General features: G+C 37.0%; 1 protein-coding gene across 1 annotated transcript in view; it reads left to right on the top strand.

Moving 5' to 3' along the window:
- The window catches only part of LOC150085516 (uncharacterized), a 372,167-nt gene that overhangs the window by 251,015 nt on the left and 104,361 nt on the right, over positions 1–16,791 (top strand). Inside the window, exon 7 of the mRNA XM_090374587.1 lies at positions 555–799. Within this exon, the coding sequence (XP_090230713.1) occupies positions 555–799 (245 nt within the window). The remainder of the gene's footprint in view (positions 1–554; positions 800–16,791) is intronic.

Here is a 16,791-nt window from a genome sequence, read left to right as displayed (position 1 = left end):
TTTTTTGCTAGAGTATGTCAGTTTTGGCATAATTACCTCCTTTTCTAAATGCAGGCTTTCAGAATATTGAGAAGTTGTGAAATCTTTTGTACACTGAGGCATGCCCTGTGGCATATCAAATTTAACCTATAACTTCATACTCTTATAATATTTGCTAACCATTTGATTATAATATGTTTATTGTACATCAGGTGCAGATTGTTTTAAAAAAATAAAGGTTAGCAGAGGAAGAAATGGGTAAAATGAAATAGATATTTATAATAGAATTATTTGTGACTAAACCCTTCAATTGTATGAGTTACTCAGTTGAGGTATGTAAATATTTTTTCATTGTATTAAACCCAGTCCTGTTTAGGCTAGATAATTTCTACTACATATTGAATTATGCATTCAGCCAATCTTATTTCCCCATAAACATTTATTTTGAGCAGTTTGTTAATTAACATTCCTGAGTTAAAATAGTTAATATTGAAATATAATATTACTTTATTTTAATATGCTTTATTTGTTCCCCAAAATAATAAATTAATTAAAGATAATTTCATCTGTTTCAGTCACATAGTCCTGTCACCCAAAGCTGGGGCTTGGCAAATTTTATGGACAAAAGAAACAATTCTCCTGTCTTTATCCCTCTAAGTAATCCAATAACTGGAATAGCAAATGAATCTGATAAAAATGTGCCATTACAGCCACAGAAGTTAGATCACGATAATACACAGGATTCTCTAGTAGATGAAGATTCTGTGAACTGTATCCTTGGAAAATATTCAGATCAGGACATCCAAGAATATCTCTCAAGGTATTATATAAAATTATGTAAGCCTATACACTCCTGCCTAAAAGTTTTGGAATCATGTTTAATTTTTCTTAATTTTCAAAGTTTTTATTCAGATGAGACCAACTTGTTTACCAATTTTTATCAAAATATTTTCTGTTATGTATAAAAATCAAAAAACTTAATATTTAAGAATATTCCAGAAAGATGCAGAAGACTCCTGAATGTGGTAGTATTGTTTCAATATTATAGAAGATTGCAGTGATTAAATTGAGGAGTAAGAGCTGTAACTTATAAAATCGGACAGCCATCGTTCAGAAAGAGTGTCTGGTATAAGTTTTGTGATGCACATGGCAAGAAATAAGGAAATGAGTGTTAAAAAAGAAGTGTTACTATAACTCTGTATAAAGAAAGTGATATAAAAAAAAACTAGGTGTCTCATATAAAGGAGCACAAACTACTATTCGATGATTCAAGGACAAACTATGATCAGGATGACTGTACGTAACAATGGAAACACATAATAAAACCATAACACTGACTTCTTAACACAATCGACAACTAACTGCACCTGAAATCCGAGCTGAGTTCAATAGGAATAGAGAAACTCCCGTGTCTACATCCACTGTAAAATTTCATGGTCATGTAGCACTCTGAAAACCCTATAATTTAATTGGGAAAGGAAGATGATATGTGGTTTCTATCTATACAGTAAAATTTATACTACACACACACAAGAGGTCTGTCTGGAAAGTATCCAGCCATTTTGAATATCTTGAGAACTGGTCATGTGGCTTTAATGTAACTTGGCAGCTCGTAAGAGGAGACCTTACTGCACATGCATGAACAGTCACTCTCCTGTGGGACTAGTCAGTCAGCAGTGAGACACCGTTGAGTGAGCTTGTGTACTGTGTGACCGTCACATTCACAATGACCGAGCAGGTAGATCAGCGAATCTGCATCAAGTTTTGCTTCAAACTTGGACATTCATCTGCGGAAACTATTCGCATGATTAAGAAGACTTTCCAGGATGATTTAATGAGTGAAGCCCAGGTAAAAATGTGTTTACCGGTGCATCAAAGATTGGCAGGAATCTGTTGAAAGCAATCCACTTTCTGGAAGGCCTTCAACAAGCAGAACACCCGAAAATGTTGAACACGTGCAGGCTGCAATCAACAAAAATTGGTGATTGACAGTGAGAGAATTAGAAGATGTGGGGATTCCACGGACTATTGTTTCGGAGATTTTGATGGAGGATCTTGGCATGAAACGTGTGGCCACAAAATTTGTTCCGCGGCTCCTGTCACAAGGTCAGAACTTCTGGCTTTTCCCGCTAAAATCGCCGTTGAAAGGGAGGAGATTTCAGACCATGGATGAGATTAAGGAGAACACAACAAGGCAGCCGATGGTGATCTCAAAAAAGGACTTTGCAGATTGTTTTGAAAAGTGGAAGCAACACTAGGATAAGTGTGTGAGGTCCCAAGGGGAGTATTTTGAAGGGGACTAAGGCACCATTGTCATAAGTAAGTTACTTTTTTTTTTATATTACATGGCTGCATACTTTTTGGACAGACCTCATATATAATAGGTTTGTATTATAGTGCAAGAAGTAAGAAGCCTGTTTCCTCCAAAGAGTATCATTTATGGTCTGAGGATGGTGTTTGGCAAGAATCCTGAAACATCATCTGCTGACAAATTAGTGTGGTGCTGAGTTCGTATTATATATGAGTTCCATAAAACCTAGTTAAGAATTTTTACTTGGTATAATAGTGTTATTTTATTATTATATATAGTATAAATTTTATCGTATGATCTGAAAACCCTTATTAAAAATAGAAATTTGAAAGAAATGGTTGGCTGTTGAAGAATGGGGGGAAAAAATAGTGTGGATGGATGAATCCAAATTTGAAACTTTTAGATAAAAGCATGAAGTTTATATGATATAATCAACTGGAAAAAAAAAAAAAAAAAAAAAAATGGTGCTACATTGTTTAGTGCCTGTAGTCAAACATGGTAATGTTGGTTGTGGTTCCATCATGATCTGGGGTTTATCCTGTTTTTCTGGAGTAGTAGTGGTGGCAAATGATGCAAGAAAGCTAGCTTATATAGCATCAACCAAAACACACACACACCTTCACCCATCCATATCCAAGAATTTGTCTAGTTCTGCCTTGAATTTATTCAAACCATCCACTTCCACAACAATCCAACCACTCACTGATAGAAGGCAAACTTCTACACATCTATTCTCAACTTAAATTTATGCCCCCTCATGTGTGTAGTCTCAGCAAGAGGAGGAATGCCATTCACATTCAGCTGACTCAATCCATTCAAAGGTTTAAACCTTAAACCCCTCATTCAGATCACCCCACAAGTGTCTAGTCTCCAGATGCTGCAGTTTGCAGAGCTGAAGCCTTTATAGTTAAGAGCACTGTTTTGTTCTCTTCACCAATCTGATTGCCCTTTTCTACGCATGTTCTAGCAGATCTACATTCTTCCTAAAGTGAGGTCAACAGACCTGTATACAATACAGATTGTGGATTCTCAACAGGGGCAATATCACCCCCAAGGGAGCAAAAAATTGGTTTTAGGGTGGACGAAAAAATCATGGGTATTACAATGGTTTGTAGCCCACCAAAGCTGATCCCTACTTGATGACATCTTATTCCTTAATCTTTAATTTCTGTCATTGGATTTTCTTTTCCCCTGAGACTGATTTTTAACATATAGATATATCGTATTAGGAGTGAGTGAGAAATTTTGATAAAAGGAAGATAGGTGATTATTTCAACCACTTTTGCTTTTCATAGGCATTAAATACCTAAGTGCTTTCAGAGGTAATGTCTCCACAATCCATTGCGTTTGCACCTTTCCAACATCTGTGACGTAGTAGAGGCATGTGATGCAGGAAAGCAAGCTTATGTAGCATCAGCCAAAAAAAAAAAATTCACACATCCATTCCCTGTAAAAGTTTGTCCAGTTCCTCCTTGAATTTATTTACGTTATCAACTTCCACAACGATAGATGGAAGTTTATTTCAGCAATTAACCACCCGCTGGCTAAAGGCAAATTTCCTCACATCTATTCTACAACTGTCTTATCTCAATTTGAATTTATGCTCCCTACGGTTCATAATCTGAGCAAGAAAAAACCCATCAGAATTGACCCTGCTTAACTCATTCAAGGTCTTATACACCTCAATCAGATCACCTCACCGGTGCCTAGTCTCCAGACACTGCAGTTTGCAGAACTTAAGCCTTTCTTGGTCTGGAGGCCTCATTTCATGTAGAGTTGCTGGAACAAGTACAGAGAAGGGCAACCTTAGGGGGCATAAATTGAAATTGAGGAAAGACAGTTGTAGAATAGATATGAGGAAATTTGCCTTTAGCCAAGTAGGTAGTTAATTGCTGGAGAACAAAGCGGCACTCTTATCAAGAAAGGTTTAACTGAAACTGCAGTCTGGAGACCCCTTCGTTCCCCTCACCAAACTTGTTGCCTTTCTCTGCAGTGGCGCATCCAGGAATCATCGTAAGGAGCATGGCGACCAGGCTTTTGAGGTTTTTTTTAGAATGCCGCGTGTTCTTTTTCTTTAATTTCAAATTTTTGGTTAAGGGGTGCATATGCCCCTCTGACTGCACAGTTACTGCCAGCTCTTTTTCATTTTCTCCCACCCTAAGTATAATACAACACAGTTGGTACATTTCTCTCTGGTTCATCATCATCAGCCATCTTCAATCCACTGGAGGATGAAGGCCTCTCCAGTTCCTTCTGTTTTGTGCAATGACCATCAATTTACTACCCACAAACTCATGAATTTCATCTGTCCATCTCCATCGTTGTCTTCCAGGTTTTCTTTTAGCTCCTCTTGGGTACCATTCTGTTATTTTCTTAGTCCATATGTCATCATGTCTTCGAGCTATGTGTCCTGCCAAGACCATTTTAGTTCTTTAGTTTTGATAAGGATGTCCTTTACTTGAGTTTGCTGCCTAATCCGTCTGTTTCTCTTCTTATCTAACAGTCTGATTCCCAATATAATTCGTTCCATTCTTCGCTGTGTAGTTCTCAACTTCTCTTCCATTCTTTTGGTGAGTGCCTAAGTTTCACTTCGATAAGTCATGGTGGGAAGTATACATTGGTTCATTATTTTATCTTTCAGACAAACTGGGATATTGCTCTTCAGTATGTGACTATATTTCCTGAATGCTATCCATCCAAAATTTATTCTTCTCTTGACTTCCAGCCATTTATCATTATTACAGCTAATAACTTGTCCCAGATAAGTATATGACTCCACCTTTTCAATTACTGCTCCTTCAATCATTATTTCCCTTTCTGTGGCATACTTGTTCATCATTACTTTTGTTTTAGCCATATTCAACTTTAGTCCAAAATCCTTACTAGCTGTGCATAACTGATTATGATTTTCCTCTAATTCTTTGGGATCGTGGCTTATGACCACAATGTCATCTGCAAATCGTAAATGGTTTAGGTACTCTCCGTTCACATTGACTCCTTTCTGCGACCAGTCTAATCTGAAAGCTTCCTCAAGGGCAGCAGTAAACAACTTCGGAGATATTGTGTCTCCTTGTTGAACTCCTTTCTCAATTTTAAATTTCCTACTGTCTTTGTCTAGTCTAATGAAGGAGGTAGCATTCTCATATGGTGCCTCCGTAGGTGCCATATGAGAATGCTCCTGGAGCATTCTCATATGACCGCATATCCCCTGGAGCAACATGGCCTTAGCTGCTAATGCTCCTAAAAAACAAACAAACAGCATTCTCATATATTTTCTTCAAAATCATAATATATGGGGTATCTATGCCTTGTCTTTCCAGTGCCCGAAACATTGCGCCTTATGCTGTATGGAGCCATACAGCATAAGGCAATGTTTATGCCAGGCATAATGGTGTTTTGTATTCATTTGCTTTCTCCATTAGCTGTGATATTACGTGAAGGTGATCCATAGTTGAGAATCCTCTCCTAAAGCCAGCTTGCTCTTTTGGTTGATTCTAATCAAATATTCTCTCTAATCTGTTTGTTATGACCCTTGTGAACAATTTGTAGATGTGAGATAACAAGCTTAATTGGTCTATAATTTCCAATTTATCTCCTTTCTTATGCAGCAAAACTATGATTGCATTATTCCACTCCTTAGGCACCACATCATTTGTCAGTATCATTTGTCTTTCTGTATTACTGCTAATGGCTGCTGATTTAAGTCCTTTGTTTTCCCTTTAATGCCTGTTCTACTTTTCTTGTGTATATATCTTCTTAATTCCTCTCTGAGTCTCTTTCTAATGGCTTTGCATAACTCAGTATACTCAATTTTCTCTTTGTTAGTGTTTATCTTGCTCTTCATTTGTCATCTTCGGTTCATCATTACAAGTGTTTCTTGACTAATTTTTCTTCTTTGGATTTCTTTTTACCTATAGGTTTCTTGGGCTTTATCACTTTCAGAAAGTTGTAATATTCCTTGTCGATATCTTGGTCCTGAACAGTCTGCAGAAGCTCAAACTTGTTCTTAAGTTCCAGTACATACTGCTTTTTCTCCTCTTCTGTTATCTCAAAGATCTTTGTATTATTTACTGGAGTCAGTTTTTTTTCCTTTATTTTCTTACATCTATATCAAGTGTGCATCTTACCATTCTGTGATCACTTCCAACGTTTACTTTGTTCAGGACAGTAACATCATTCGTGTTATTCGTGAAGTCTGTTTCATTAGTTGTTAATCTGTTTGGGCTCTTCCATGTCCACTTTCTGTTCACTTCCTTTGCTTGAAAAAAGTGTTCATTACTGACAATCCTCAAGATTCACAAGTCTTTCACCTCTCTCTCTCTCTCTGGTTACTTATACCCATATGCAGTACTAGGTGTGGTATTATTTATTTATTTATTTTTTTGTTTCATTGGTCAATATATGAGGCATGGATGGGATGAGGAAATGTTTCAGTCTATTGTTTCTACGTGACAATTAGTATTGATTTATTGTTTATTTTTGATCCACACTGCTTTTGTGAGTTGCCTGGGCTATGAGAGTTAAATAAAAAGTTTATATTTCATTATTTAATTCTTTATAGTTATTCGGCTCATCATTAGTCATGTCAAGTGCTGAAAAGAAAGTGTCAACAATATCTGGATGAATATCTAGCTTATGGTTTTATTGAAAGCCCATTCGACTCAAGACAGCCTATGTGTAATGGTTATTTTTCAAATAAGGCTATGAAACCATCAAGACTTTTAGATCACTTAAAAAGGAAACATCCTGATAAAGTTGTTAACATATCAAATATTTTAAAACAGAATTTTGAGCAACGTAACACTGTTACTTCCTTATTTAAGAAGAACACACAAACAAATGACAATGGAATGATTGCATCTTATAAAATTGCAGAAATCATTGCAAAAACTGGTAGTACTCATACAGTTGCTGAGACTGTTATACAACCTGCATTAGAGACTGTAATTTCAACACTGTTGCATCAAAATTCTTCCAGTATTTTCAACCATTGCATTGAGCAACGATTCAATTTGAAGAGGAATCGATGAGATGTCAGTTAACATTGAAGAGCAGCTAATTGATAAACTAAAAATGAGAAAATTTTCTATTCAGATTGATGAATCCACGGTTACTGACAATAAGGCCCTTCTAATGGCATACATTCGTCATTTCGATGATAATTTTAAATTGCAAGAAGAGATGTTGTTTGTGAAATCTATAGAAACTGACTGTACTGGCGCATCCATTTTTGCTGCTGTAAAAACATGGTTTGATGAAAAATTTGTATACTGTGCCACTGATGGTTGGAAGATAAAGGTTTTATAGCCCATCTAAAGGAAGTATGTCCCGAAGTTCTTGCAATACACTGCATTCTGCACCGATTTCATTTGGTTAAAAAAATATTAGTCCAGTTCTTTTTCAGTTTCTCAGTGTAGTTATTAAAACCATCAATAAAATGAAGTCACGTAGCAAATACGATTACCGTTTCAGAAAATTTTGTGTTGATAATGAAGAACAGTATGTGAGGCTTCTTTTACATATAGAAGTCAGATGGCCTTCTAAAGGAAACTGTCTAACAAGATCAGCAAACACAAAAACAACATATACTATATGGCTTGGATTTTTCGAAAACTTAATGAAATATCACTTCAAGGGAAATTAATTATGGTGATAGACTGCAAACACATATTAAAAGCCTTCACTGAAAAACTGGAAATATTTGAAAACAATTTCATGGTACGCAAGAGTTAGCTGAAATTAATGACTCTCTCACTGAGAATGACCTTAAGAATTATTCAGATCATTTGTGTTCCTTGAAAGGTGAAATGAAAAATAGATTTTCAGATTTATTTTCTTTTGAAGTGAAGCCATGGATGTTAGATCCAATTGGATGTGATGCCAGGTCTGCTAGTGAAGAAATTCAAGAACTCATTGAATTAAAATGTAGCAAAGAATGCAAATATAAATTCGAAAAAGGTGGAATGGCTGAGTTGTGGGGATCAAAAACAACTAAACTTCTTTATCCAACAATGTGATCTGAAATGGCCAAGTAATTCTTTGTTTTCCAATGTCTTATATGGTTGAAAGTGGTTTTAGTTCAGTAAATAAAATATTAACAAAAGAAAGAAACAGAATTCATATATGTTCAAGAGGAGACATTAGAATTAAACTTACAAACACCATACTGAACATTTAACTTTTAGATAAGAAGCATCAGGCTCACATTGAATAAAAATCGAATCTCATTTATATAAAAAGAGGTGTTTTCTTGTTTAAAATTAGGAAAAAAAAGTCTAAAAAAGCCCTTTACGGGACAATAATCAAAAAAAGGTTGAGAAACACTGCTCTAGGTGGAGTCTAAACATGGCCTTGTACAAAGAGATAATCACATCCTTATACCTACTAACAAAGTAGTAGTAGCAGTGGCATTTGATGCAAGAAAGCAAGTGTATGAGCTTATGCAGCATCAGCCAAAAAAAAAAAAAAAAAAAAATCACACCATTCCCTCCAAATGCCTGTCCAGTTCCTCCTTGAATTTATTCAACCTATCAACTTCCACAACGACAGATGGAAGTTTGTTCCAGCAATTAACCACCCACTGGCTAAAGGCAAATTTCCGCACATCTAATCTATATCTGTCTTTTCTTAATTTGAATTTATGCCCCCTTAGGTTCGTAATCTGAACAAGTGGAAGGATCCCATCAGAATTCAGCGTGCTCAACCCATTCAAGGCCTTATAGACCTCAATCAGATCACCGCGCAGGTGCCTAGTCTCCAGCCACTGCAATTTGCAGAACTTAAGCCTCTCTTGGTAAGAGGATCCCTTCATTCCCCTCACCAATCTTGTTGTTTGTCCTTCTCTGTACACGCTCAAGTAAATCTACATCCTTCCTAAAATGAGGCCTCCAGACCTGTACGCAGTACTCAAGGCGTGGCCTGACCATTGCCTTATACAGAGGGATAATCACCTCCTTTTCCCTGCTAGCAAAATTCCTATATAACATTGACAAAACCCCATGACCTGCCCTGGCAGCCTGTCTGCATTGCTCAGAAAACTTCATATCTGCCTGCACAATTACTCCCAGGTCTTTTTCATTTTCTGCCACCTTAAGTGTAGTAGCACACAGTTGGTACATTTCTCTGAGGTTACTTCTACCCATATGCAGTACTTTGCATTTGTCAAGGTTAAACTTCAGTTGCCACTTCTTAGCCCATCTGCCCAAATTATCTAGATCCTGTTGCAGTAGCACACTGCCATTACTGTCATTAACAACCCTGCCAACCTTTATATCATCTGCAAACTTCGACATTAAGCCTGATATACCTTCATCAATACCATTGATAAATATACAAAACAACAGTGGACCTAACACCGAACCCTGTGGGACTCCACTAATAACATTAGTCCAAGAAGAGCAGCACCCATTGATTACCACCCTCTGTCTTCTCCCACTTAACCATCCTTTTATCCATTGTAGCAACTTACCCTTAATACCATTCTGCTCCAATTTGTACAGTAGTCTTCCATGTGCAACAGTGTCAAAAGCTTTCCTGAAATCCAAATATATGATATCAAAATTATTTTTTGCATCCAGTTCCTTTGTAACCACATCATAATATCCTATCAAATTTGTCAGACAAGACTTTCCCTTAACAAACCCATGCTGTGTCTGAATTATTGCTGCAGTCTTGTCTAGATGATCCTGCAATGCATCTTTAACCAGTGACTCCATTATTTTACCCGGAACAGAAGTTAAACTAACTGGTCTGTAATTACTCGTGTCACCCTTCGATCCCCCTTTGTGAATTGGGGATACATTTGCACATCTCCAATCCGTGGGAACCTCTCCTGAGTCCAAGGATGCTCTCATAATTATGGCTAAGGGTTTGCTTAGTTGCTTTGCCGCCTCCTTTAATATAACTGGATAGATCCCATCCACCCCAGGTGCTTTTCTTATGTTTAACTTCAACAATTTCTCCTCCACTTTGCTTTCAGTTATTACAAAATCATTAAGTATCCTGCTACAATTTGATAAGCTTCTGCCATTTTCAAACCTTAATAATTCCTCATGTGTGAATGTAGATGCAAAATACTCGTTCAGTTTGTTTGCTATCTGAGCAGGATCATCAACAGTCGAACCATCGATGTCAAGTGGACCAATCAGATTCATCCCCTTCCTTTTAGAGTTTATATAAGTAAAGAAATCCTTGCTGTTTTTCTTAGCATCTTTTGCCAAAGATTTCTCGTAATCTGCCTTCACCTGCCTAACCTCCTTTGTCACCTGATTACAGACTAGCTTATATCTGCCATAGGCTTCCGAGTCGCTTGATAATTTATATGCATCCCATGCATTTTTCTTCTCTATTACGAGTCTCATTAGTTCATTAGATAACCATTTAGGCCTAAACCATGAACAATATGTCTTAATAGGTATGAAACTTTTAGTAGCTTCCACTATTAATTCCTTGAATGCTTCCCACTTAGAATTTACTGTTGGTAACATCGTTTCTGTATATCTTTGAAAAAACCCCATGAGCTGTCCTTGCAGCACTGCTCAGAGAATTTCATATCTGACTGCACAATTACCCCAGGTCTTTTTCATTTTCTACAACCCTGAGTGTAGTTCTACACAGTTAAGTTACTCTAAGATGACTTCTAATCTTGCATTTGTCAATGTTAAACTTCAACTGCCATTTCTCAACCCATCAATGTAATTTTTCTAAATCTTATTGCAGTAGCATACTGTCATTACTGTTGTTTACCACTCAGCCAACCTTTGACCTTAAGCCTGATATACATTCATTATTATCAATAATAAATATTGAAAACAACAATGTGTCCAGCACTGAACACCGGGAACTCCACTGATAACCACTCTCTGTCTTCTGCAATTAACCACCCCTCTATCCATAGCAGTAATTTGCCCTTAATGCCACATTGCTCCAGTTTATACAGCAGTCTTTTATGTGCAATTCTTCCTGAAATCCAAATAAATTATATAAAAATTATTTTTTGCATCCAGTTCCTTGGTCACTATATTATAGTAACACATCAGATTGATGGCATGACCATCCATTAGCAAATCCATGCTATGACTCCATTATTTTCCCTGAAACATATGTTAAGCTGACAGATCCATAATTATTTGTCACCTTTTGAGCCCCTTTGTGAATTTGGGACACATTTGCACATCTCCAGTCCATAAGGACCTCCTCATAATCCAGAGATGCTCTCTTAATTATGGCTAAGGGTTTGTTAACCTCCTTTGCTGCCTCCCTTAATATGATTGGATAGACCCTGGTGCCTTTTTTAATTTCAGCTATCACAAAATCATTTAGCTCCCTGTTGGAGTTTGATAAACTGCTAACATCCCCTTCTGTAAAGAATTCCTCATGTGAATGTAGATGCAAAATACCTATTCAATTTGTCAGCAACCTGAGCAGGCCCTCAACAGTTAACCCATTGACATCAAGTGGCCCAACATGATTCAACCCCTTCCTTCTTCTGTTAATATAAATATAGAAGTCTGCTGCTATTCTTGGCATTCTTCACCAGAGACTTCTCATAATCTGTCTTAGCTTATCTGACCTCCTTTGTAACTTGATTACAGACTAATTTATATCTACCAGAGGCTTCTCTATCACCTGATAATTTATATGCATCCCATTCACTTTTCTTCTCTACCAAGTGTCTGAATAGTTCATCTGACATCCATTTAATTCTAAGCTAGTATTACTTCACTTCCCTCAATGCTTCCCATTTAGAATTTGCTGCTGGTAACATCATCAGTTGGTCCCACTGCATAGAATTTAAGAACTGACTGAGACCACTGTAGTCACCCTTATGAAAGCAAAAGCCTCTCCCTTTACCCTTGACAGTAGTTATGTCTTTAATTAACTTCCACATTAGTTTCCTGCAGTTTCTTCATGCATGTAGAATCACTGCTGATAACCAAATCAAGAATATTGCCTCCTCTTGTTGCACTAACATGCTTATGTAGAAAATAGTCATCCAAGATATCTACAAAAGCCTTGCTAGTGTGTGAGTGACCAGTCCACAAATTCCAGTCAACATCTGGAAAATTAAAATGCCCCATTCTGATACATTCTGATTTACTATTTCTCTATATAGCTGTCTGTTATACTCATTGCAGTCATTAGATCTATAACACATTCATACTGTCAATTATGTTTTCCCAGTGCTTATATCACACCAGACTGGCTCAACATTGCACTGGATCTATTGCCTTATGCTTAATATGCTTCTTAACTTAGAGCATAACCCTTCCACCCATCCAATATGCATTGTACTCTCCATATTCAAATTCAGCATCACTTATGTCTGAGTAACACCACATCTACACTATACCTACATTTGATGACTTAATCAGTTCTTCAAATGCATGAAATTTATTTACAATGCTCCTAGCATTAGTGTATGTGCACATGTTCTTACTCTTAGTTACCCTTACACAGATCATGTATTCACTGGTTCCATGATGACCCACACTATCTGAAATCCCCGACACCTTGGTTTCCAGGCTTCCACATTTTCCTATAGAAGCAGTGCAGGAATCACCTACACCTCTGCCTGTGGCTCTAGTTAGTCTGTGTATACACCCGAAGCTAGCAATTTTCCGACCTACCTATTGCTACCTTGATAGCATCAGCAAATATCCCCTTCTATTTAAGTGTATCCCATCGCTGCAAAAACAGTCTGTCCTGTTAAAAAGCGCAAATCACACTGAGAAAAGTTCTACTTCACGAGCCGTGCACATTCTCTCCAGGGCCGAATTAGTTGACAAGGCTCTCAACATGTACTCCCTTCTATCATGTCTGAGCAGAATTGCAGACACTTTCGGATTCAGTCCTAACTCATAAGTTTTTCCCAACATATCCTGTTCTTGTCTAGACCAGTGGTGTGTGTTTGTTATTAGGAGCATTAGCAACTAAGGCCATATTGCTCCAGGATATGCAGTGGTCATTCCCTGACCTTTCCGCATCCTCCGTATTTGGTGGTGACGGGCTCGAACCCCAGTCTAATCAAGAAGCGTGTGCTACGCACTGCTGCTCCTTCCCACCTGGCTACGGAGGCGCTGGCCAGTGGTGTCCAACTGGTCTAGGACCACAATGAATTTTTTGAGGAAAACTGGTGTGTTACATTTTCCATACCTTGTTACATGTAAAAGGATGTTTCTATTTTCATGTTACTGTTTTTTTTTTTTTTATTTTCAGGCTATATATAAAAAATGCAAATTCGCAATACTTTTATGTGATACAAATCTCTGTCCGATTTATTTTTTGCATTTTATTAAAATTATAAAACTATGACTTACTTTTGCTTTGAAATACTCAATTTAGAAAATTTACAAGCTGAAAAGAATCACTGCTTTTCAATATTAAGGTGACTAAATAAATATAATGATAAACCTAAAATTTAAAATATTTGAAAATTTTATTAAGTACGATACACAATAACATTTGATGAGATGATTGTGGCTGAATATTTTTAGATAATTGTTCAGAATTTGGTTTAAAATTTGTGATGCCAATTCTCAATTCTCAACAGAATGAAGATGCTCATTTGTTATTCTGTTTCTTTTAAATATTTGTTTGATTTCATGAATGAAAAATTTGCTTGCAAACATACGTTGATCCGAACAAATTAGCCATTTTCATAACATTTTCTTTTATTAGCGGGAAATCTCCAATTTCAATTGGAGGGTCAGCTCCGATATTTATAATTTTCTTGGTTGTTCTACCTATAAGCCCACTGTTTTTACCAATCATATTTTTTGTGCCATCAGTATTGACTCCTACCAGGTTTTAATAATATCCTAACTTTTTCAATAGGTGGGCAAAAATTTTCAAAACTATTTTCACCTGTAGTTGTTCTGTGCATACTCTCTAGATCAGCTAAATCTTCAACTGGTACAAAATTATCATTAATTCCAGGTGAGCTGTGTCATTTACATCAATATTCTCATCCAATGCTATACTAAAGCAAATTCTAATACCTTCTACTCTTCGCATAATTGTTTGTTGAAACAAACTAATGTCTTGTATCAATTTTTGTTTCTCTGGAAAAATTTCTTCCACAACGTTTAACAAATTTACCACCACTGAATGGTTTACTTCCAAAAGATCAAATGTGTAACTTGATAACTGGCACTTAAGCGGATAAATTTCTCGACTGATACTTTTTCAGTGTGTTTTGCTGTTTTCTTAATTTGTTTTATAACTTTTAACAATTTTCTTTTTGCAATATATTGATAATAAGATTTATGCTTGGAATTATAATGTCGTTTTAAATTATATTCTTTAAAAACTGACACAGTCTCCTTACACACCGAACACCCTGCTTTTTTGTCATACCCAATGAAGAAATAGTCTTCAGTCCACCTTTGATTAAAACAACACTCCAGATTGACTTTCCTCTTTCGGAACATTTTTAAGGATGATTTTTTAATTCAATACAATGAACAAGTTATATCAAAATAGTAGAATTTCACAATATAAAAAATTGGATACACACATATGACTGCACTGGACATGTACGCATTTGATGCAGTCGAGATTGAAGCAGTAGTGTGACTCTAAAATGCTGTTTTAGTCCACTTTCCATGCGGGCCATATAAAAATTATTCATGTGCCGGATACAGCCCACAGGCCATAGGTTGGACACCACTGGAGACTGTCAGGTCTGTGAAGTTGCTCATCTTCAGAAAATTTATGGGAAACCTTGCAGTTCATTTGGAATAATGTTAGTCAAGATGCTATTATAAAATTAATTTCCAGAATGCCACATCCGTGTCAGCGAGTAATAAAATCTCTTAGAGGATATTTTGATAGAAAATCAGTATACACTGAGTGGACAGAAATCATGGGATATCTACCTAGTAATGTGTAGGCCCACCTTTCACCCGGATAAGGGCAGTCACATGGCGAGGCATTGAGTCCACTAGTTCACGAAAGTGTTCCACATGTATTTCCATCCATCCATGCTTGCTTGCTGCACCACTGTCCATAATTCTGTTGCATTCCTGGGTGGAGGATCAAAAGCTCTGAATGGACCTTTCCACAGCATCCCAAAGATGCTCTACAGGGTTCATGTCCAGTGAATGGAGAGGCCATTCCATGGTGGTAAAATCTGCGGAATGCTCTTTGAACTATGTTCTAGTCCCCATGGTTCTGTGGGAAGGCACATTGTCCTGTTGGAAGAGTCCAATGCCCTGTGGGTGCCCGATGACCACGAGGGATACAGATAGTCTGCAAGGACGGACATGTAACCTGGACCATTCAGAGATGCATCTGGATGTACCAGAGGTCCCAACATGTGTCAGTTGAACACACCCCAGACCATTACCGACTGTCCACCTGCCTGAACAGTTCCTTGTTGACATAACAGGTGCATAGCTTCGTGGAGTTTCTGCCAGATACACACCCTCCCGTCCACTTGAAATAGCTGGAAATGGGACTCATCGGACCAAGAGATCCCTGTCTCCAATCATCTAAGGTCCTGTGTCATGGTGTCAGCTAATGATCTTGGTGTGGATGTTTCTGGCACCTCCCTTGTTGAAGTTGGCAGTGATTTGTGTCACTGTCCCTCTCCGGTGGGCTGAAACAATGCGAGACAAACGTCGACAGGCACATTCATCCGCCACCTTTCTCCTCCCACAGCACCATCCACGATGAGATGTTATTCCGGAAATGGCGTATTCCCAATACACTGTTGATACTGTCAAACGGGGATAGTGCAATTTCTGTACCACCTCCACAATAAAGAGACCCATGTGTCGAGCACCCACTACCATCCCTCTTTCAAAGTCAGTTAACTCACGTTTATCCATACTGACATCGAATTACCATCTACATGAATGCAGTGATATAGTATATACCTACCGAGCAGTGGGTTCGTCCACTAGTGAGAGAGGTGACAGCATCGTGTTACCCAGGGACCAGGTATCCCATTAATTCTGTCCTTTCAGTGTAGTTGCTAATATTCATCATTTCAATATTTTTTTGCTGTAAATTTTTCAGTGCTTAATAAAAAATATTAAAATACTTTGTAGTATTTTTTTTTTTATATTAAAACTTACGTTATCATAGCTAATTTCAAAAAATTTATAAAAAATGTCATACACTATGATTCTAAACTTTTATGTGGGAGCATATATTAATTATATATGTGCTTATGTAACACATATATATTATCTGATGGGCAATATGAAAATTTGGTGAGAAATAATATCAAAAGTTTAATTACTGATATATCATATGTCATTTAAATGAATTGTTCAAACTGTTTTCAGATATCTATTAATTGAGTGATTAATAATATTATAGTAATTTTTGTTTTTATAATAGTCTCAACCATAAAAGGCTTACTGAAGCACTGAGCTGCTCTCAATATATTTAAGGGCAGGGAAGCTAGAAGAAATTAGTTAAATTTGGTCTTGAATTTCTAGGAAATACAAAAAAAGGAAAATTAAAGTTATTTTTATAAGTTTGGATGCCAG

Source organism: Mastigoproctus giganteus, chromosome 5 (genome assembly GCF_048544385.1).
Source record: "Mastigoproctus giganteus isolate SK-2022 chromosome 5, ASM4854438v1, whole genome shotgun sequence".
In the NCBI taxonomy this organism is placed as follows: Eukaryota; Metazoa; Arthropoda; class Arachnida; order Uropygi; family Thelyphonidae; genus Mastigoproctus; species Mastigoproctus giganteus.
The sequence above is the reverse complement of the archived record's forward strand: the minus strand, read 5'-3'. Positions and strand labels throughout refer to the sequence as shown.